General features: G+C 32.5%; 4 protein-coding genes across 4 annotated transcripts; 2 read left to right on the top strand and 2 right to left on the bottom strand.

Moving 5' to 3' along the window:
• Positions 1-287: 287 nt before the first annotated feature.
• LOC123221210 lies at positions 288-1,974 on the bottom strand. Its single transcript, XM_044643979.1, has 2 exons — positions 1,266-1,974; positions 288-592 (listed from the first exon to the last, which is right to left on the bottom strand). Exons 1-2 carry the CDS (start codon positions 1,801-1,803, stop codon positions 498-500), a joined length of 633 nt encoding a protein of 210 aa, XP_044499914.1. The 5' UTR covers positions 1,804-1,974; the 3' UTR covers positions 288-497.
• A 2,301-nt stretch (positions 1,975-4,275) lies between these two features.
• LOC123221716 (receptor-like protein kinase ANXUR1) lies at positions 4,276-7,179 on the top strand. Its single transcript, XM_044644618.1, has one exon. It carries the CDS (start codon positions 4,460-4,462, stop codon positions 7,028-7,030), a length of 2,571 nt encoding a protein of 856 aa, XP_044500553.1. The 5' UTR covers positions 4,276-4,459; the 3' UTR covers positions 7,031-7,179.
• A 4,770-nt stretch (positions 7,180-11,949) lies between these two features.
• LOC123220206 (probable WRKY transcription factor 74) lies at positions 11,950-14,659 on the top strand. The gene is made up of 3 exons (XM_044642273.1): positions 11,950-13,291; positions 13,428-13,553; positions 14,159-14,659. The coding sequence occupies exons 1-3, from the start codon at positions 12,570-12,572 to the stop codon at positions 14,304-14,306; spliced, it is 996 nt and encodes a 331-aa protein (XP_044498208.1). The 5' UTR covers positions 11,950-12,569; the 3' UTR covers positions 14,307-14,659.
• A 2,546-nt stretch (positions 14,660-17,205) lies between these two features.
• Positions 17,206-21,783, bottom strand: LOC123221893 (protein WVD2-like 2). Its single transcript, XM_044644863.1, has 7 exons — positions 21,643-21,783; positions 19,381-19,833; positions 18,351-18,439; positions 18,164-18,245; positions 17,996-18,067; positions 17,768-17,878; positions 17,206-17,689 (listed from the first exon to the last, which is right to left on the bottom strand). The coding sequence occupies exons 2-7, from the start codon at positions 19,825-19,827 to the stop codon at positions 17,387-17,389; spliced, it is 1,104 nt and encodes a 367-aa protein (XP_044500798.1). The 5' UTR covers positions 19,828-19,833; positions 21,643-21,783; the 3' UTR covers positions 17,206-17,386.
• Between the last annotated feature and the right edge of the window lie 2,118 nt (positions 21,784-23,901).

Genomic DNA, 23,901 nt, shown 5'->3' with positions numbered 1-23,901 from the left:
GATTTTTTTTTTCCAACAAAACATACTTATAATTAATAAAATTTAATTTAATTAAGTAGCATTGAGGGTCTGAAAAAAGATCCACTTCACTGCATAATTTAATTTTTATGAACTTTTCTTAACAGTAATGTTCGAAGATTAATCAACACTACATTTACCTCAATCCTAATCAAAAGGGAAAGAGGTCAAAATGGCTACATGCTTTCCCACCTCAAAGACTATAAATATCAACACTAACTCTGCTTTTAAAAAATTACATGTATTAAGGTTTCAAAAAAGAGACTTTAACAAAAGGCAAATTGGTTTGATTTACACCTCGGACCTTTATCATTGGCCTCATAAGAATCAAAGAGACCCTGCAGGCTCCTCATTACATTGTTCTCATTCTTTAATTTAAACCCATGCAGGACCTTTACCATTGTTCTTATTCTCATACAAAATTACATGTTTTTTTTCTTCTTTAGTTGTTCTTATTCTAATCCTCTGTAAAATTTCATTCATGGCATGTCACTTTGTGAGGATTGCATCACAGAACATGCCACAGCTTGTGCCCAATGTCTCAACTTCGTCTTCACCTGCTGAGGATTCTCGCCTGCAACAACCCGAACTTAACCATTAACATATGCACATGTTGTGACACTCCTAGAAAAATCTCATTTCAACAAAATACGAGAGAGATGTTAGATTTTGATATATATCTCACCTTACTTTAAGATACTAAGATAAAACTAGTTAAATAATCTGTTAAGTGTAATTTGGATTACAAAGCATAAAAATAAAACTATGATAAATTGTGTGTCTAAATTAGTTAATGTATTAACAATGGTTGGACATAGTGGGTTGGACCACTAAAACTCTGAGTTCTGTAAGAGATGAATGTGACACCATTGTGTCCGCCATTGGACCACAAGGACATTGAGTCTCATAAGGAATGTGACACCTTTGGAACAATCCCACATTGTCAAAATGGTATTGGACCACATAAATATTACAAATGGTATCGGACAACAAGAATGCTAAGTTCCGTAAAGGGTAAATGTGACACCTTAGGATAATCCCACATTCATCATAACACTTAACAATATCACAAGGTGAACGTGATGCCCCAAGACAATCTCATATCGTCAAAACATGACTTGCAACAAGTCATACTTAGCCATTAACATATACAAATATTGATGTTCTGAAATTCTTAATGTGTTCTTCATTTAACTGATTGAGATTAACAATTTTCAAACGGATGAGCTAGAGATGTTAAGTTTTACCTGGGCCACAAATTTTCCAAGAATCTGAGTCGCTTCTTGGGCTACCGAAGGACGATGAACGACCACCGAGTGAAGAGGTAGACTGTCGGCCGCTCTTTGGGGATGAGACGGGGCTGAAAGAAAGCTGACGGTTGACTGCGAAATAAAGGTCCAAAGCCGGCAATGTGCTGGTTAATTGGTAACCCTCTTCTTCGTTGAATCCAAAACCAAGCTCAATGCATCCTTTCAACTCATGCAAGTCTTCATCAGTCAAATACTGGTCATTTCTCCGCTCTTGGCTCAGAATTTGGCGCCGCCGCCTCTCCCATGCGATGTCACGCGATGTTTCACACATGGACAGCTGCTTCGACAACCTCTTCTTGTTCTTCCACAACGTTGGAGCCAGCGGCATCCACTGCAATTCATCCATCTCCGTCGACTCCTGCTCGAACGTAGGCAATTCTAACCAAGATGAAGATGACAAAAACGAAGATGACGATGACGATGACAACGACCTCAAACTTGCACGATAATGGTCCTTCTGATTAATGTTATCCATCTCAATTAAAAATAAAAAAACAATGTAATAATAATTTACACAATGATATAGAAACTATAATTCTTTTGAAACCCGGCAGTGGCCGCAACAACAACTTTTTAGCTGGTGGTTGGTGCGGCCAGCCGGACAAATCGAACGTTTTGTAGCTTCAGCAGGCGGGTGGTGGATTTAAATAATAGTCAAAAGGGGCAAAATTATATGTTTATATATAATCTGAAGGGTTTGTTTGGTTAGTTTTATTAGGTACCGAATCAGGAAGATGGCTATTTACAGAGGTTTAACGAGAGAATCGCCCGCTCGTACATTCATGCTTCACCCTTCGTTTCTAACCGATTTCTTTTACTGTTGTTGTGCTTGCGCTTGCCAATTTTTGGCGAGCATACATCCAAAAATACAAAATTTATGGGGTAAAACCCTAGAAATCATTCTAGTTTCACCACTCAACCCAGGTGTATAAATCTCTCATCTTTTTATAGATAGTACATTACATGTATTTACGGAGATATTTTATTCCTATTGAGACGAATTATGAGGACTTTTGTTCCTTCGAAGTTTTAACAAAAATAACATCGTTAACAAAATAAAAATGAACGGTAAGGATTATCAAAACTAGTAAAGCATTAAAACTTTTAAAAATAAACTTGGGTTCGAATCTCTATTATGGATGCGGTCTAAAAACAACAATAAGTATGCATTTACAGTCTATTTTAGATTACATCTTAAAAGTTGTTTTAAAATTTTTGTATCAAATAAAATGATAATTGTTAATAATATATATGATAATGCCAAATGAGAAGGCATGAAATTTTAACATATATATTGAGAATCTATCATGTGTTTCGTTTGTGTGGAAAATACATCTAAGAGAGAACAAACATAGCCCTCTCATTCCTTGTTCAAAGTCGAGAGTTTTCAAACCCTTCTTCCACTTGTTGCTATCATTCAAATCGACGAACTTACCTATCTCAACATTACATCTCATGAATCCAATGTTAACATAAAGTAATTATCATTATCGGAGATCTCAAGCTTTGTACTTAGTTGGAGCATATGATCTCGAGGATCATTTAGTAAGTCTCAAGTTAAAAGTGATGATAGTTTGAGTACTGTTAAAAAGCCAAATCTGCTGAATGCTAGTTGGTCAAATATGCAAATGTGAAACCTCTGCAGATGTTTGGTGTACTTTGCAACATTATTTCTTAGTTTAGTCTGAAATGAAAGTTATGTAGCTTAGAAACATATCACAAATATTGAAAAAAGTGAGTAGTGCATATGAATATATGAAAAAGATGCAAGAGATTGCAAATTCTTTGATAGGTAGTGCTCAAACTATAACAGAAGAGGAGTTGATTAATTGTACATAAGCCCTGAGTGTGAACCTGCTGTATTACATATAACCTCAAAAATGAATTCCACCATAGTAACTATCCCATTAGAAAGAGAACCATGTCGGTTTCCATTTTTGCTTTATCTACTGATTCACTTGAATTTCAAATATCTTTATGATGATATATGAGAATAAGTTTTAACAAATAAGATAGAGTTTATATCAAGTCTTTTCCTTCTCAGTGAAGCTTACAAAAATAAAACTATAATCAAATTGACAGGAAATGAGATATTGAAAATGACTAAAAAAGTATCACATATTGATATTGATACTTTAAAATTTGATGATTAATATTATTTTTATGTTTGATTTATGTTATTTTTCTAATATGTAACAACAGATTATTTTCGCTGTAAGTGAAGTCTTTTTGTAAAATCTTGGAGTTTTGTTTAATTCAAATACGGATATAAATAATAAAAATATACAATTAATTTTACATAATTTGAAATATATAAAAATTTTGTTTTGCGGATGGTATGACACGACCCAGTATGCCTTAGGTCATGCCGTGGGCCTTCAACTTCTAGCAGCAGGCTCGTCATAATTGGATAGGCACGGCCCATGTCTAATCAGGGGTAGGAAGTAATGGATTTTAGAAACATACGGGTTGAATTGTCCAAAAGTTACAGAAACTATAAGGGTGGGAAGTAATTTTCTCCCTTCATCAATGTTAACTTTTATTTTTGCAAATAATTTTCAATGCAAAGTCCCGAATAAATTCCTGTGACTGCCCAGAAGATTTAGCTGTATGCAAGAAATGAATTACGTTGCAGAATTTTCAGGAATTTTTTCATGCTAAAAATAGCTTCAAATTTTGACAACCGATCAAACACATGCCAAACGACGACTCTCGCTCTCCCTCATTGATTTCCAACGAGTTCCTTCGAACAAACTTTTAGGACCAGCCCCAAAAATGGCAACCAAATACAAAGGAGAAAACAAAGACTGATGCAATATGCAAAAAGAAAAAATTGAACATCGCCTTTTCTTGCCTGGTTTTTACCTGTAATCCAGGCAAGTCTATTAAATGTTCAGTTACTGTGGATTCAAGTTTGATGTTTTAGGGTAAACACGTAAGAGCAAATACAAAATAGGAAAAGAAAGAAAAGAAAACCAGGCATCAAAATTAACAGATTTCTGGCGTACAGGAGGACTTATTCATTTCTTTCTTCTTTTTCTCTTTTCCTTGAGAAGCCTGTTTTGTGTTTTCCTGTACGCCAAACAGCGTGCCTATTGTCTTCAGATTTTGTTTTTCTCTTGTGATGAGCCATGTTTAACAATACCCTTTTCTTATCTTCTCTTGTTTGTTTAATTGTTGTTTTCTTCAATCCCATTAATGTTGTTTTGAGTGCTAATGAATCAATAATTTTGGACTGTGGCTCAAATGATGGTGGCACGGATTCGGACGGTCGAAAATGGGAATCGGATGCCAAATATACCTCTAGTGAATCTAAAATGATCAAAGCTACAGACCAGGATTCTTCATTACCTTCTGCAATTCCATACATGACTGCCAGAGTTTTTACAAACGAAGGGAACTATAAATTATCTGTTAAAAAAGCCCAGCGGTATTGGCTTAGATTCTATTTCTATGATGCAACTTATCCGGACCTGAATATTGCCACCACCTATTTCTCTTTGGCTGCAAATGGCATTACCCTTCTGAATAATTTTAGTGCTGCAATCACTGCTCAAGCCCTTAAAAAACCTTTCTTTTTTAAGGAGTATTCTCTGGCTCCAATGGATTCTGATAGTCTAGAACTCACATTTAAGCCTTCGGATAAGTATCATGGAAGTTTCGCTTTTATCAATGGTATAGAGTTGATTCCAATTCCAGACTTGTTCGGTAAAGCTCCGTTGGTTGGAGCCAAGGACCAAAATGTGGAGATGCAGAAGTCGAATACACAGACGATGTACAGATTGAACGTTGCAGGTCATTATATTTCTCCCAAGGATGACTCTGATGGTCTAATGAGGACTTGGTATGATGATATGCCATATATATATGGAGCTGCTGTTGGGGCAAGTATCGTGATTGATGATAATGATAAAATTGACTACAAAAAAATGCCACATTATATAGCGCCTCCTGATGTTTACATGACTGCAAGATCAATGGGACCTGATGCTAATGTCAATGTGGATTACAATCTCACTTGGATTTTCTACAATATTGATGCCAATTTCACATACCTTGTGAGGTTACATTTCTGCGAGTTCGTTATGGATAGTATCAACCAGAGAGTGTTTAATATTTACATCAACAATCAATCTGCCCAGGTATATCCAGATGCAGCTGATGTAATTGCCTGGACAAAAGGAAAAGATGTACCGACATACAGAGACTATGCTATATTTATCGATGATAAGCCGGGTGATAAAGAGATTCGAGTTGCAATTTCACCATCACCTGCATCAAAGCCTCAATTTTATGATTCAATTCTCAATGGATTAGAGATATTCAAGATTGAAGGTGGAAAGAACTTGGCAGGTCCTAATCCTAAGATTGAAGTGGGGCCATACAAGGCTGGAAATAGCTTCTCCAGGTTTTTTCAGAATGAAGACAATAGTACCAACATGCATGTGATTGGACGAGCTGCTGGCGGGGCTGCAGCATTTGGCCTTGTGGCTTCGTTATGCTTTGTTGTTTACCGAAAGAAGAAGAGAGGCGCTGGTTCAGAGTCAAATACTGCAAGCTGGCTGCCAATTTCTGGCTCCTCTCAGACATCAGGAAGTAAATCAACCGCCTCCGGGAATACTGCTGGTAGTCATATTTCAGCAATGGCTCAGGGTCTTTGCCGCCGCTTTTCGCTTCAAGAGATGAAACACGCCACCAAGAATTTCAATGATGATAATGTTATTGGTGTTGGAGGTTTCGGAAAGGTGTATAAAGGTGTTCTTGACGATAAAATGAAAGTGGCTATCAAGAGATCAAACCCATCTTCAGATCAAGGAGTTAATGAGTTTTTCACTGAAATTGAGATGCTTTCAAAGCTACGACACAAGCATTTGGTATCTCTGATTGGATTCTGTGAGGAAGATAATGAAATGTGTTTGGTTTATGATTACATGGCACTTGGAACTCTGAGGGAGCATCTCTATAACACGGAAAAGAAGCCAACTCTTTCATGGAAGCAAAGGTTGGAGATTTGCATTGGAGCAGCCAGGGGACTTCACTACCTCCACACAGGAGCAAAATACACCATCATTCACAGAGATGTCAAGACAACAAATATTCTCCTGGATGAGAATTGGGTTGCCAAGGTTTCAGATTTCGGCCTGTCAAAAACTGGTCCTAACATGGACAAAGGCTATGTTAGTACAGTAGTAAAGGGCAGTTTTGGTTACTTGGATCCTGAATATTTCCGGAGACAACAATTGACAGAAAAATCAGATGTTTACTCATTCGGAGTAGTCCTTTTTGAGGTATTGTGTGGAAGACCTGCTCTTAATCCTAGCCTTCCGAAAGAACAAGTCAGTCTGGCAGATTGGGCTCTAAATTGTAAAAGAAGAGGGATTCTGGAGGACATCATTGATCCTGAATTAAAGGGGAAAATCACCCCGGAATGCTACAACAAGTTTGTGGATACAGCTCAGAAGTGCTTGTCTGAGAATGGATACCAGCGTCCCTCCATGGGAGATGTGTTGTGGAATCTTGAGTTTGCTCTCCAATTGCAGGAAAACCCTGATGCTGCATCAACTATTGATAGAAGTTATGGTTCCCAGGAAGCTCCAATAAGCAGAGAAAGTCCCAGCAGTGACAGTGAGCCAGAAATTTCTGAACGATCTGAAGGCAGTAATGCCATCTTCTCACAGATAGTAAATCAAACAGGGCGATGATGGTAATGTTTTTATTAATTTGTTGTTTGTTTTTCTGCCATTGAGATGTACATGAAAGATCATGAAGGATCAAGGCCATGGTACTCTAGATCTCTAGCATGTTCAACCAGTTAAAATTCTTTCTATTCAAAAAAAGGGTGTGCTTTTAATTTTAATGTTTTTATTGTTCTTTTTTCTTCTAGTATAAATCTATAGCAACTTGTGTATGTTCTCTAACAGGAGTTCAGAAAGAGAATCAAGTTTACTCCCACCTGCCTTCAAATGCTTTCTAAATTATATTTCCAGTATATTTATATACTACTAATGTATGGCATTGGCATAGAAAGAACTTGGATACAGTTTTTGTCCAGTTTTTTAGTATACATTTCCTTGCTCTATTATTTTGTTTGATTACATCCTCAGATAATCAATCCTGTACTTTTATTCTGACTAAAACCCTTAAATCATTTATGAAGTTCCAAAGCGCCTGAATTTAAATGGGTCTATTAGAACTTAATTTCAGATTAATTTCCTGCAACAAATCAATCTTTGTCCTTCCTGGTTTCAATCATCAATATGCAATATGTGCTTCAGCCATTAAGTTAATAAAAGCTACTGCATGAGCATGGTTTGGTCAGCCCAAAATTATGCAACTAAACATCTGACATCAAGTAGGAACTATTTTGGTAGCAATTAGAAGCTTGAAAAGGACAGGGATCTTCTACTTTTTTTTTTTTTTAAAGGTGAGTAAATCCACTTGAGCTAGCCTACTCACATTGGGGCTTGATTGGACTAACCACACCAGACATATAAAACTTTCGGTCTAATAACTAAACTTGTAATCATTAAACCAGGTAATTTAAGAGTCTCATCTTGTTTTAACATCAGCGAGTCTTGAACCCTTGCCTTTTCTTAGATCTTGTAAGGGAATTTCATAATTCTTACTAGTCAAACTATCATTTGAAAGTAATCTTTATACTCTTATATGAACTGAACAAATAGAGACTCATTGTTGTTAGTTACAATGTAGGAGCATTATAGACAATATGAATCCTTAGAAAGAGTTGAGATGATAGAAGGGTCATTGTTTTTATGGTGCCACAACCTTGGGCAAAATAAAAACACAAAGCAAACAGAAATTTCACCCCGAAGTAAATTTAATTAGATGGCTCCAATTGATCTCCTTGTGCTTTTGCGTCATTTTCATTAACAATTAGTGTGATAATTGTTGATGTTTTTGGTAGACCATGAATAAATATGATCACAATATTTACCGTTTATGCTAGCAATATTCTGAATCTCCTCCACGACTCTTAGCTTTTCAAAAAGGCTCAGTTGCCAAGAGTTTGGATTAACTTCAAACAATGGATTAGCTTTTCAAAGAGTTTGCTAAGATTACCATTTGAAGGTAATCTTTATACTCTTATATGAACTGAACAAATAGAGACTCACTGTTGGTAGTTACAATGTAGGAGTATTATAGACAATATGAATCCTTAGAAAGAGATGAGATGATAAAAGGGTTATTGTTTTTATGGTGCCACAACCTTGGGCAAAATAAAAACACAAAGCAAACAGAAATTTCACCCCAAAGTAAATTTAATTAGATGGCTCCAATTAATCTCCCTGTGCTTTTGCTTCATTTTAATTAACAGTTAGTGTGATAATTGTTGATGTTTTTGGTCATGAATAAATATGATCACAATATTTACCGTTTATGCTAGCAATATTCTGAATCTCCTCCACCACAGCCCAAACCATCCAATGTTGAGCATGAGTTTGAAGTTAATCCAAACTCTTGGCAACTGAGCCTTTTTGAAAAGCTAAGAGTCGTGTGCAGTTTTGACCATATTGGAAATGAGAGTAAAAACAATTGAGAATATTGTTGTTCATAAAGATATTGATAGATTGGTTAATGAGGTTTAGTTTGAAGAACAAGAAGGTAATGATGGTAAAGCTACCGCTCAAGCAGAAAAAGATCCCTGTTTAGTTCCACAAGAGAAGAGTCCTCAAATCTCTCCAAAAGAGCAAGAAGAAGAAACATAAAGTGTCGAACTTGAACCTGAAAACAATTGATATTTTGGCAAACCTTCTGCCAAAGTGGGGGGAATAATGCTTCTTTTACACTGCTTTCTCTCTCGGATTTTAACCTCACAAACTAAAGAGATTTCAATTTCACCATTCAAGGGGACCTTGAAACTCTCTTCATAAATTGGAAACTTAGGAAAACGAGTAAAACACTTGTGTCTATTTCATATTTCTGTATAACTATTGTCAATAAAGTTTAATGTTTAAACGAATGAGCTAGCTTGTGGGAGTTGTTGTTGAGTTAATACTTGTATTTGGCAATTTCAGCACGCAGTCTCACAGATATAGGATATGGTTGTAGACTTATAGTTGAGTCACCACTAGTTGTTGCTCATTCTTCTGCTGCATGTTTAATATTTTGAATGAATTTTTTTAAGGAAAAATTGTGGTCACAAAGTGAATAAATTAATACAAAATGAGGTTGTATCATAATCACATAGATACAATATTAATGTTGAATTTTTCATATATTAATTACAGGGTTTCGGTCACCTAATTATTATAATTAACTTAACATGATTCAAGACCAGAAATTTTGAGCTATTCTGATGTCACACTCCTGAACTAAAAGTTGAAGAAACACACTTTTTTATTTCTTGATATTAAGTGATTACAAATCAATCCTTCATTGAAATCTGTGGATAAATAAAAAAATAAAAAGAATGCTGTTTAGTGGACTTGTACCTAAAAAACCCCATTAATCAGCAGCATAATTTGATAAAAGAATTGAGTGATTAATTTAGAATTATCACAAAGATAGTGGCATTTCACGTTTTAGATTGCAGCACGAGCAAGGGACCCAATTTTGATTTTTCAGCAAAAAATTTCATGATTTGTTGAATTGTGAAAGTGTTTGAGACTTAGTCATTGTTGCATATTCAACATTAAGTGGGAATTGAGACTTGTTGAATCTTCTTGCTTTCATCTTTCATGCTATCTCCTTCATCATCCATAGAGATAGAAGAAATATAAGAAACAATGTCATTAAATTTCTTGTTTATCCACATTGTAATATTAATCTTAGTCTTAAAATTAAAATGATGTTACCCACATTACATTGTAACTAACTACAACAATGTCAATTGATAAAGGCAAAGCTTATCATCTTCCTATTTGTATTTATTTTATTTTATTTAGTGGGGTTATGATTGCAGCTTGCCAAATTAATGTAATTTAATTGGACAAATCATTAAACAAATTAATTAATTACGAGGCCACTCATTCTCTATTATATTTGTGGAGTCTCATACCTAATCATTATGTAGATTGACCAAATGCTTTCTTAATTTTTATTTAATTATTATATTGACTAGTAAGCGAGATTTACATTAGTCTAATTAATTAATTAAGATACGGAGATAAGATTGACCTAATTTATGATTTTCAGATTATGATAATAGATATAATTTATCAAATGATAATTAATTTAGGAATATTTTTTATAATCTAATTAGGAATATTTAAAAAAAATTATTGGTAAGAAAAAAAAATTTAGTAAATGAAAACTTGATTTTTCTTTAAAAAAAAAAACATGGGTGGGAGGAAATAGTCATTTGGCCAAAAATTGGTAAGAATAAGGACAAAGGGGGTAAAGAGAAATTCGTTCAAAATTTGGGAAATGAATAGGAGAGGGAATCTCTATCAGTCAACTGATGGCTTGACCTGGCTGCCACCTGCCCCAAACTACCTAATCACCTACACATACTGACAAATTTAATCTCATACAGCTCTCCACGTGTCCCAATCTTGACGGCCTTTCCTTCTAACGGTTAACTCGGCAGACCTTCCTTTTTTTTTTTTAATTCCTGAAATTTCAACTTTTTACTCCTAATATAAATCATTAAACACACGTGATTAATATCATAAATATTCCAAATTTTGAACATTAGACGTTAGTTTTGAATTTAACATACATTCATTCCATTGTTTTAAATTCGATCAAACAAATCAATCAAAATAGTTAAATCTTCGATTTTTAATAAAATTAATATTGATTTATTTAAAATTAAGTTTACCTTATTTAATTAAACAATTTAGTAAAATTTTATAGTAGAAAGTTACACATCTGAATATCACTAGATTCAATGGTTAGTATCAAATGCAAATAAATCTTGATTCACTATTTTTATTTTTATTTTTTTTGGATTTTGATTGATTGCCTTCTTGACAAATTTGAAATTGCAAAGAAAGATGTTTTTTCAATTATTAGGTTGGAGTGTAGATGAACAAGTAGATCCCTCGAGGCCTTTGGGACAGAGTTGACATATGTGTGCTTCGAGCTTAGGTCGTCAACCCCATTGAGGATGTAGAAGAGGGGGACACCTTTTGGAATGTTCTTCAAAGCCATTTCGCTTGTATGAGTAACACTTAAGTTTGAAAACCTTTTGACACATTTCTTTTTTAAGTCGAGTGATTGAAGATTATATTCTTGCTTTAGGCATCTATCCCACCCAAGCCACTTAATCAACATAAAAAATTAATTTTTTTTTCAAAATTTATTATGAAAATTTAAATTCAATATTTTATTTATCACATTTGAATATATAGTATAAAACTAAGTGCATTTTTATTTTAAATAAGTTAAATTATATAAAAAAATTTTAAATAATTAATCACTCTAATCAACAGTTGCACTAAAACGCCTTCTATATTAAATCGATATCTAATTTGATTATAAAAAACATTGATTCATTCTATTTTTCACTATAAAGCTCATGAAAATATGAAAATTATCCGCAAATAAAGATAGAAGCTTTCTTTGAAAGTAAAATTAAAATTATCTATTATAATTTAAATTAATTAAATAAAGCGTAATTGAAAAAAAATAAGAGTGCTTTGGTGAGACCCGCATGAGGATCTTTTACAGAGGCTTCAGGTTCTTTTGATTATCTCTGTTGCCTCTTGGCATTGGACAAGGCACTCTCTCTCTCTCTCTCCTAATCTCTTCCTTTTTCTCTTCTCTTTGGTTTTTTGTTTTTCTTTTTGCGTTTTTAACGAGTGAATTAATTAAAAGAGGGTGTTTGTTTTCTTTTGTGTCATTTTAGCAAGTTCCATAAAGTGGTCAGACTCTTCTTTCACATCTTTTTATTCAACTATGGGATGATTTAGGATTCCCCCTCAGCTCAAACTTCACTAAGCTTTTCTTGATTTTTGTCTTCTTGTTATATATATATTTTTCCCTCTTTATGTTACTTGTAATAATTTTGACATAATAAAAAAATTGGTTAATTTTTATTTTGGGTACCATCTTTTGCTTTTGATGATTTCAATATGATTCATCAACACATTCAGCTTTTGTTTGAAAAGATTTTGAATTCCCATCTCAATATTCCTTCTTTGTGAATGGGTCTGGGTTGGTTTCCTTAATGAAGATAGTTATGGCTCTCTTTTTCGTGTTTGTCTTATCTTGGTCTTAAAGTGTTTGTTTTTATGATGGTTTTCGTTTGGGTTTGATTTGTTGTCTTTGTTGAACATGAAGGAGGTTGAAGAAGCAAACAAGGCAGCTGTTGAGAGCTGTTGTAGAGTTCTTGGTTTGTTGTCTAAACATAAAGATCATCATCAAGTTCAGTGCAGGAACTTGGCTGGTGAAACTGATGAAGCTGTGTCTAGATTCAAAAGAGTTGTGTCTCTCTTAAGCTCAAGTTTTGGTCATGGAAGAGTCAGAAAGTTGAGAAAGAAACTTTCATCATCTTTTCCTCTAAAAATCTGCTTAGATAGTCCTAATTACACACCAGTTTTTTCACCAAAACCTCTCCAAATAATCCCAGCTAATCCTCTGCAGTTGCCACAAACCTCATCACCAAAGTTCCCTCTCCAAGCAATCCCACCACAACAGTTCCACTTTATGCACCATCAACAACAGATACAAAGGTTGAGATTTCAACAGCAGCAGCAAAAGTGTCAAGGTGATATGAATATGATGTACTCTAGCAGGAGTACCAACAGTGGCATAAACCTCAAATTTGATGGCTCTAGTTGCACACCAACCATGTCCTCAACAAAGTCTCTAATATCATCTTTGAGCTTGGATGGAAGTGGGGCTAACTTTGATGGGAATTCGTTTCAATTGATTGCTGTTCCACAGAACTCAAGTCAGATCTCTCAACAGTCCAAGAGGGCTAGGTGTTCTGGCAGGGGAGAAGATGGGAGTATGAAATGTAGCAATGTTGGTAAATGTCACTGCTCAAAGAGGAGGTTAAGTTCTATCCTTGTTTCTGTTGTAACTTGTAATTTATGTGTTGCTTCTTGAGTTAGAGTTGAGAGCAATGCTACCAAACATAAATAATTTATCATGTCATTAGTATCACTTGTCGTCTGTATTTGTTTACAGGAAACACAGGATAAAGAGGTCAGTCAAGGTACCTGCTATAAGTAACAAGGTTGCAGATATTCCTCCTGATGAGTATTCATGGAGGAAATATGGACAGAAACCAATCAAGGGTTCTCCACATCCGAGGTACATAACACCTCTATTTTTTAAATTCGGCTTATGTTATTGTCCATGGGTCCAAATTAGGACTTCTTTAGTGTTGAGAAACTTACAAGTCCAATTTTTACTATTTGCTGTCTTTATCCTATATAGGATAGAATCAGAAATGGTCTTGTCTTTTCAATTGATGACAAGCTTCCAATTTATAGCAAGTGATTTCAAATCATGTCTAGATTCTTATAATTTACTTTCATTTTAAGCCCCTAGAGAAGAGGGTAGGTGTGATAAGACATTAGAGTAAACGTAGCAAAAACATTGACAGAGGGAACAACTTTATTTAAGGAATCTAACTAATAATATTTTCTGCTTTGAAGCCAGCATATTAACTTAAAAAAAGCTTTAAAAAAAATTGATAATTTGAATAATATAAGAATAAGATTTTAAATATAAAAACAAAAGTTTAAATTTTTTTTAATGATATTTTAAAATTAAATTCTTAACTAAAATAATATTGTGATTATAAAGTTGATCACCAGACTTAGAGTAAAAAAAATAATTTGTGTCATTTTAAGATTTATTGCATACAATATTTTAGCACGTAACGCTGGAAATAATATGCTTTCAAAATGCAGGGGATACTATAAATGTAGCAGTATGAGAGGATGCCCAGCAAGGAAGCATGTGGAGAGATGTCCTGAAGACCCTTCAATGCTAATTGTAACCTATGAAGGCGAGCATAATCATTCCAGGTTACAATCATCACAATCAGCCCATACATGAAGCTGCACGGCCAACATCGCCAGCTTACAACCAGCCAAGTTTAGTTAACCTGTAACTTTGAATTTCTGGTGTATATAATTTGTAGTTCAAGTTTGTGATTACAAATGCTGAAGCTAATTACTAGAACTTCTCTATATATGCTCTTTGGCTTCTGTGTCTCCGCAAGCGGAGAGCCACAGAGGAGACAAAGCTAAAAGCCTCTTATATATGTATTGGCTGTAAAAGCTAAGTCATGTTGCTTTTGTTTCTTTTCTTGCAAAGTTTTTGGTTTTAACTCATAGGTTTTTTGGGTGATTGTGATGTTATTAGTGTAATATTTGAATTTTCAGTTATATAATGCATGCTTTACTAAAGTCTTTTTTTTTTTTTTCCTTTCAAAATATGCAATTTTTTCCGATAGAACATTCATAAATATACCATTTCAAACTAAGATTAGAAATCAAATAAAAAAGTGTAGGTGATCAGATTTGCACCAATGAGAAGTACAATAAACAGATATGGAATTTAGACCAAGAATATAAAAATACAATTGGTTTTTAATATGATTCGACCGAAAAAACCAAAACCCTATTTTCACTATTGTGATATTATTTGAGTAATATGTAAAGTATAAATAACAATGTTTAACTGTTGACAGAATACTAAAAGTGTCTCTCTCTTAGCTTTTTCATTGTCAAGAATTTATATTAAAAGAGGTTAAGGTTAGTTCTAAGATAAATAGAAAATTATTATTTAATATTGGAAAGATTGTAGATAAATATTAACCCTTGTTTTGTAATTATAACTTCTAGATAAAATTATATATTCTTGACCTACACATCGTTATATTATATCTATCCATTTGTTGTTTGTCATTTTTACAAGTGTTACATTTGCGAGTTTAATTGAGGAGGAGCTCTTACAACATAACAATTGCTCCCTAATTTTATGCATGAGACTAATGTAAATAATTTTACATGTATTCTAAGTTTTTTGCGCTAATGAGTTGATTAGGACATAAAAATCCTATTTGACACGTATATGACATAAAGATCTCATAATACATGTGTGAAACATAGAGTTCCCATGAATTTAAAGATTTATGTCACTCATGAAAACAAGTTTTTTCATAAAGATTTCGAAAAGATGTGTTTTTTAGGAAAGTTGTTGTGATGGGGCATCCTTAATATAGTTTATGCATCCCTAGAGAGGTATTACACCTATAAAGAAGACGTATTTTATCGTATGCACTTATAGAGAGGTGTTATGAGAGTCTTTTTGAAGCGCACCCATAAAGAGGTTTTAGGACAAGTTAATACATATTGTGAATTACAATAACTTATTATACTCATTTGAGTAGGGTACAAAATCTCTATCTCAACTTAGTATGATCAACACAATGATGATACTTTTTCATAAAATAATGTTTTTAAGAAAATGTTTTCACCAAAAGATTATAGAAAATATTCTACACACATTGTATTTCATGTCATCAAAATCCCAACCCATAAAAATACCTTAGATAACAAGATTGATCAAATTAGGAATACGAGATTTAGACATAGGAATGAAATAAAAAAAAAAAAAAGAAGCACCAACGTTATATAGTTATTAGGTAAGTATTAGTTACACCTCATCAAAGTGTATTATACTACATAAATCATTTTATATTAACTAATAACACTTTAACCCATTATTTTATTTTAAATCTGTAGTTTATGTTAATTACACATGAATTACATTAATAGAAATATTCTTATCGGATTTTCAAATTTATAAACCGAGTTTGAGATTTTATGCTTATTTTAAAGTTGATAATTGAAAGGATTCAAATTTGTTAATGTTCGAGTACATACAACTCATTCTTTTCATATCCACCCTAGGTTCACTCAAGATTATCCAAAATAAAATTTATTATTATTTTTTTTTTTGTAAGTAAATAAAATGTAAGTTCGAAATGTGAAGAATCTTAAAGATTCTTCACAATCTTTACCTTCCAATGAGACAGAATATCCTCTGTTTCATGTGTGAGCCCTGAAACCACACGAGGGAAAGTGAGGCGCTTTTTGTCATAATTAATGTGATTATTCTCGTTTCATTTAAAAATGTTGTTTTTTTTATCGGTAATGAAAATAAAATTTGGTTAGCACCATTATTTTTAATATTTAATTTTTTAGTGTATTTATAAATAAGAGAAAAAGTTATGTTGCGAGGTTTGTTAACGGTAAATTAGAGTTATTTAGTGAAATAATAATAATAATAAAAATATTTAAAAGAGTAAAAATAATTAATAATTTTAGATTAATTCAAACTGTGTTAATCAAATTCAATTCAAGTTTGAATAGAATTAAAAAAAAATTATATGATTTTCAACCTAGAGTTAGAAGGTCTCAAGTTTGAAATCTACACTAACCCAATGCAAGCACGACCCTATAACACAAAATGTCAAGTCTAAGGCGAACTAGGAAGAAGTCATATGGGCAAAAGCATGTCGGGAAATTGGTTTCACCGAGAATTTGTTAATTTTCTATTATTTTTCTTATACATAAAATTATGTATATAACTTTATACACAAACAATAATATATCTCATATAATTAAATATTATTTTATCTCTAATTTAAAATTATCAGATTACATAATAATATAAGTCTTTCCTTATATTTAGAAGGAAGGATAAATAACTACAATAAGCGCGGCTCCCAAATGCGAAACCTGATACAATTTAAATCACTATGTACAAAAATTGAAAGGAGACTGTTCTAATCAAGTAAAACCCTGAAAAACATTCAGTCAAAAAGCCAGTAAAGCACTCAATGCGGCTGGAGACAACTTACCTCTATGAAAAATTATAGAAAATTGGAACTCTTCAAATTCCATGTGCTAAGAAAAATATTTTATGAAACAGCACATTTGGTCCATGTTAAAAATTAATCACTCTATATATAATGTGATATGTACCAATAGCTCTTACAAAAAATATACATTTCACATCAACACAAACGTTAAAACAAGTCATTGCATGCTATTTCTTTTGGCACATCCAAATGGAAATTTGAAGACCATTTCTCCAACTTAAATAGTTAGTCAAAAACAAGCACTTCAGGACTCGACGCTGATATCTGCAATTGCTTGCTCTGTCATCTTCGGAGGAGAGGTTTGTGTTGTCTCCGCTGGCTTTAGTTGGTTTTTCGCCTTGCAAGAGCTGTTAGTATTCTGTCCTCGCACCTTAGTTTTTGCAGCAGAAACAGGGGATTCTTCTTTGCAGTTACCCAAGCTGCGGCGTTCCGACCGAGCACAAACTCTTCCCTTGTCATCAGGGGAAGAGCTGTGAACTGCATCACTGCAGCTCTTTCTCCGGTTTAAACTGTTCAGTTTTGGAGATTTGGGTCTTGTCAGCGGCAGCTGGCATCGGACAGACAACATTAATATTTTGTTCCATTCATATTAAGTTTAAGGACTTAGAACCATGAAAAGAAATACCTTCTTAAGTTCAGCCTTTGGTGGGGGCGGCTCGTAGTAAAAGCTAGGAACTGGATTTGCTTTGACAACCATGCTCTTTCTAAGCTGCTTAATGGCAGCATCTTGATCTTCCTGAAAAGAGGTACAGGAAATTTTCAAAAGTGAATTCTTCAATAATATCATCACACCATGTGACCAAAAAATCCGTGTGAACAGATAGATTAGAGGAAAGACATTAAAAAAATGCACCTTTTGTCTTGCTTCGCACTGGCTTCTCTCTGCCTGTAATGCTCGTTTCTTTTGCTCTAATTTTGAGTAAAACTGGATGGGGGAAATCACAACAAACATAAATAGACCGATAAATGCAATACAGAACAATAAAGAAGTTACACATTTAATGTTTGATTAAGAGTATACCTCCTTCCGTTTCTCAGCACGTTCATAACATCTAAATTTGGGAGCTGTTCCAACAGTTACCTTTCGGAAAGATGTAGCAGTACTATTTATAGCTAAGGATAATCCAATGCATAAACCCAACTAATATACAAAATAACAGTTAAAAATAGACCAGAACACTGAGCACAAAACACTGAACATAGGATACGAGGAAGTAACAGACCAAGTATCTTCTTCATCTTGGAGCTTCTTATTATCAAGTTGAGATAGCTTCTTTGATGTCAGTGGTGAGTTTGGCTGGAAAATATAGAAAGAGTTTAAAGACTAAAAACTTCTTAAAATTTACAATTATAATTGCAACATTGATAATTATTTGTAATTCCCATCTGCACTTCACACTACAGATATTGATATTCTCTTATAACGTTACTTTCAAGTGAAAAACATGTAGTTCACATAATTTCCTAAGGTGCACCAGGAAAGCCATTAGTTGCAAGAAAACAAAGGTTATGATCTATTGAAATTCCAATTAAAGCACAAAAGATTTGAAACTATTCCTAAACCTAGATCAAAAAGCCATAAAATGGGTAAAGATACTAATCACGATCTCCTGGATGTTTAAGTTTCCATCAACTGGGAAGAATATCAATTGAACAATATCAATATTGAAAAGAAGCAGTCAAAGCACATTTATCCAAAAAAAAGCCTCAAGAGCAGTGAATCAGATAATCTACTAAGTATCTGACTAATCAAACCAAGTGAATCAGATAATCTAATGCCTCACAAGCAATCACAAAGAAAGTAAAGAAAAAATGTTGTCCAATTCTAATAGAAAAAAACAAAAAAGAACTAGAAAATGGAATGCATACAGAAACCAAAGCAAGAAAATATCAATGTTCTGAATTAAAAAAATTAAATAGCTCGCAGAACAGAACTAAGTTGCAACATAAAGGTGGAAGGTAAAATAAAACTTTCAGAAATTGTTTCAAATGTTTCCTTTGACAAGTCTTCTAATGCACATACATGGTGAGATAACCTCTATCTTGACACACAGTACATTTATTTTTCAGGCATCTTTCTCAGTCCCTTACTAAAAGTTGATTATTTCCAACGTTAACCAAACCTAGGCAAAGATTGACAATAGTTTCCTTTTCATTGTGTTCATTGATTTCCTCGTTTGAAGAATAAATGAAAGGGCATGACATCCACCAATATATATCTATAAAGGTTTCCATTACCTGTGAAGACTTCTTAGTGATAGGGGTTTGGCCATTATTAACATCAGCTGCATTTTCAGACCCAACATGCAGAGTTGTGCCTGATGCAAGCTTTTCAGTTGCCAGATCACAAGGCTGCAAGACAGTTTTACTTTTACGCACAATAGCAGGACCACTAGCTTTAGATGTAGGAGAGCTTGACTTCTGAGATCCGGGATTCTCATTTTGATTGTCCACCTCATCAGTATCAAAGTTTTTGCTTTGGACAACTACCACATCTTGTTTCTCACAACAATTATCAACAACAGAGTTTTCTTCAGTGCATTCTTTCACATCATAGTCCTTTACTTCAATGTGGTCTTCTGAAATTTTGGGAGCAACATGAGCATCATCATGAGATGCACCATTTGAATTCGCAATACCGTTTGGCTTTTTATCCAAATGTACATCCATAAGTTCCCTCCCCATCTCCCTCTATGAAAAGCAAAACAATGAAGTTCGTTATATTTTGCAATAATGACAACTGAAGCTCATTAAAACCAAATATAACACCCCTCGATACTAATAAATAGCCTCCAAAAATTTGGCTATAAAAAGATTGATTGCATCATACTTATACTATTTTTATGTTCTTTCATACAAAACAAAAAAGGTTAAACATGTCAATTAGCCATCACACCTAAAATAACCATGAAATTCTATTCTAACCATGTCCCAGTGCCTGATACACATTTCCCTGTGAACTCATTCAAGGAGGTCGTCATCAATCTGACTAAATCTTAAAAAACATATCAGAAACCAAAAGATACACAAAAGCACAACCTAGAAAAGCAAAATAATAATAATAATAAATAAATGCAATATAATTAAGATGACTTTATGGTTGCTTTGAGATTAACGAGTTCAGAGAAATATTCAAAACTTCGAGACCCAACATCAGTTCAAGAATGAGTTGAAAGGATTTCAAATTTTTTATTTCAATATCTGAAGGAAGGATTTTAATTTTAGATATATGATTTAACAGACTTAGCGATAGTGAGAGCATGTATATAGGTGTCTTCCCCACCTATTTTTTTCCATTACATCTCTAAATTCTCAAATAATATCAAATCTCCATGCACACAATTCGATCAAAGCTGACAAATCCATATCCACACTCCAAATCATACAACTAAACATACAAAAAAAAAATCACATAAAAAATAATAAATAAATAAAAGAGCTGATCAATACTGCTTTCCGAACAGATGGAAAATAAAACGTTCTAATTACCAGAATAAAAAATAAAAGCATAATATTTATAACAGCCCCAAAAATATTGCAAGCATAAAATGTGTAACCAAAAAACAAGGCTACAGAGAGCTCCATGAATCCATGTTCTACATAACACATTAGATCTGGAAATATTAAGCTCTAAAATTTTCATCTTATGATTTAAACTTTCCATTTTCTGGAAAAATGAATTCATAATCTAAGGTAACTTCAATTTCAATCAATTTTCTTGACATCATGACTCCTTAAGGTGAAAGCCTTCGAGGGAAAAAAAAAAAAAAACCACTACATGCGCATAAAGTGAATTGAATCTCACATCTCAACTAACTTTGCCGCACTATATTATTCCCATACTTCTAACAGCGCTTTTTGGCACTTGAACGCAAATAATAATAAGGGTATTATTCCCACAAAAACTATAAAGAAATTTGGGGAAAAAACTGAGCTTCACAAGATAGGAAAAAAAGGAAACATATAGATCAAACATGTTGATATTAAGAAAAAACTGGTTTCATTTTATACATAGACTTTCTATCTTTGTTGTTACATTAAATAACACCATAAGGCAAAGATAGAAACAAAATATATTCATTTATTAAATTCAAAAAAACAAAGATTTATAACACCAATATGACAAGAGGAATATACTTTTAAAAAGGAAAATCAAAACTTTCAGGGAAAAAATAGCAAGAAGAAGAATCTCAAGATGTAACAAAAAATAAAATAATAAGACCACAAAATGCATGCAAAATCCACAATGCAAAATGTACAACAAACACCTCAAAAAAAAAAAAAACAAATCTTGAAACCCAGATAGAGAAAATTATAAAGATAAAAAAAAAAAAACAAAGAACCCCGGAAGAGAAAAAGGGTTGCAAAAAGAGAAGAAGAAGAAGATCAAACAAGAGGCCTTTTTTTAGATCAAACGCAAAATTGTTGAAACAACATGTTACCGAGAAAGACATGAAGAAGAAGAAGAAGGAAGAAGAAAGAATGTGAGAGAATTCTTACAGTTGGTTGAGCTCGATCTGACAAGATCTTGAACCCCTACACACAAATCTCTCTTTCTCTCTCTTTTATCTACCTCGCTGAGTTGTGTTTTGTTTTCTGCTGTCTAAAAACAAAATCATATTAATTTTCCTTTCTCTTTTCTCTTCTACGTCCTCTTTTTTTTTTTGGCTTATTTCTAGGACAGTTTTTTCAGTTTTAACGGCGTCCTGTTTTACGTAATTTTTATTTCTGTTTGAACATGGGAAACCGTCGGATGAAGATTGACGTGCGTTAAGTGCCTAATCCGATGGTCCTAATTTCCTTAACTTTTGGAACTGTAAAGTAATTTTTAATTTTTTTTCAAATAGTCATTACAAGTAAATAATATAAATTTAGATTTTATTCAAAAATATTAAATCAATAAAAAAATAAAATGTCATAATCAATTTTGCTGACATTTTGTAATAAAAGAGCATTGTGTATCTCTAACTTGTAATTTATTTTATCTAATTAATTATAATAATGCATCAAAATTATGAGGTACCCTTTAAAATCTTACTTTGACGTTGTAGTTGAAAAATAAAATAATAAAATCTAAATTTATAATATAAAAATTAAAAAATGTTTCTTTTAATTTGTTTAAAATATTGCCATCATATTCTTATCCATTAAATAAATTAAAACATAATTATGCAATTTTGATTTTTTAATAATCACGAGTCCTCTTTTAAGATATATATATATATATAAATAAATAAAATAAGCGGAAATTTAGACGGCGTTAGATGACGGCGGCAGTCAAACTTGAAAATGCGTTAAAAGTAAAAGAAGGGACGGTGCCAAAAATCCTATTAGTCTATACTTCGAATCTTGTCGGTGGATTTATCTCCTTTTTTGTTCCTACGCGTAACAAAAATTTTAGCCAAATTTGTTTAAGTTTAAAAGCCCAATCAATTTAAACAAGTTTGGAATAGGTTTGCTTTAAATGAATTTAAATTCAAAGTTAAATTTGAAAGTTAAATATTATTTAATTTAAATTTAAAATTGGTTTGGCTCACCAAACTTATAAAGATTTGAAAATTTTTATATAAATTAATTTAAATAAGATCAATTTAATTAATACATATTAAAACGATATTGTTATAATTATATTTTGACTAGATATAATATTAAACAGAGTTTAAAGTTTGATTTGGCTCAAACCCATATTGAACTTTTTTTAAAATAAGTTAAATTTAAATAATTTTGAGAAAAATTTGAATTCAGATGCAAATATAACAAGTAATTGTGATCTCAACCAACTTAAAGAAGAGATCACTTAGCAATTACTATTATTTTTAAAGCATTTCTACAAAAATTTGACAAAACTCCGTGAGGCTTATTATTATTACTTTTTTTCAATTTCAAGTAAATTTTTAAAAATTTCAAAAGGTTTTTAAATCCTTGAACTACCAACTTAATAATAAAATATACTTATTGAATCAGGGAAGCATGGAATTGATAATATGAACATGTAAGGCACATAGTTTAATAAATGGTAACAAGTATTATTCTTCTTCTATGAAAATAATATTAATCAATGGTGGTACCCATGGCATATATTTATGTATAGAGTAATATTATATGTATTTATTTTAAATACGTGATTAAGTGTTACTTTATTCTTAATTTAAAATTATTAAATTACATATTGACGCACATATACATAGTTTTGTTGTTATGCGTAATTGGTTGATTATAAATTTTGAAATCAATTTGAGAAAAGTGTTAGATTTTAAATTCAATTTTGAGTGTCGTGAGAGGGAAAATTTAAATTGGGTGGTGATGATATTAAATGTGAGAAGGTGGGTTTTTTCCATTTCGGCAACCTCTCATAAATTTCACTAACCATTTTGTGTATTGGGCTCCAAATCCTATCAATTAATGTGGAATTGAAGTAAGTTCAGTCTTAAATGTGTGTACTCTTTTTTTATTTTTTCAAATAAAGATTATTTTCCACCCAAATTTTAATACAATTTTAAAGTCATACCTAAAAGGTTTGAAGAACTTAAAATCTTATTTATAGGCTAATTGGGATTAAAATTTTATTCTAGAAGTAAATGTAAATTATCATTTTACTAATAATATTAAAATAAAATAAAATTTATTATATTTTTTCTCCTAAATTTTAAAAACTAATAATTTTATTCTTATCTAATTTTTTTTTTTTTTGAAGAAAAAAGAGAGATATATGAGTTTTCAAAGTTAAAAGACTTTAAACAGAAGTAAAATTATTAGTTT

Source organism: Mangifera indica, chromosome 7, assembly GCF_011075055.1.
Source record: "Mangifera indica cultivar Alphonso chromosome 7, CATAS_Mindica_2.1, whole genome shotgun sequence".
Lineage (NCBI taxonomy): Eukaryota > Viridiplantae > Streptophyta > Magnoliopsida > Sapindales > Anacardiaceae > Mangifera > Mangifera indica.
This window is presented reverse-complemented; position numbering and strand designations above follow the sequence as displayed.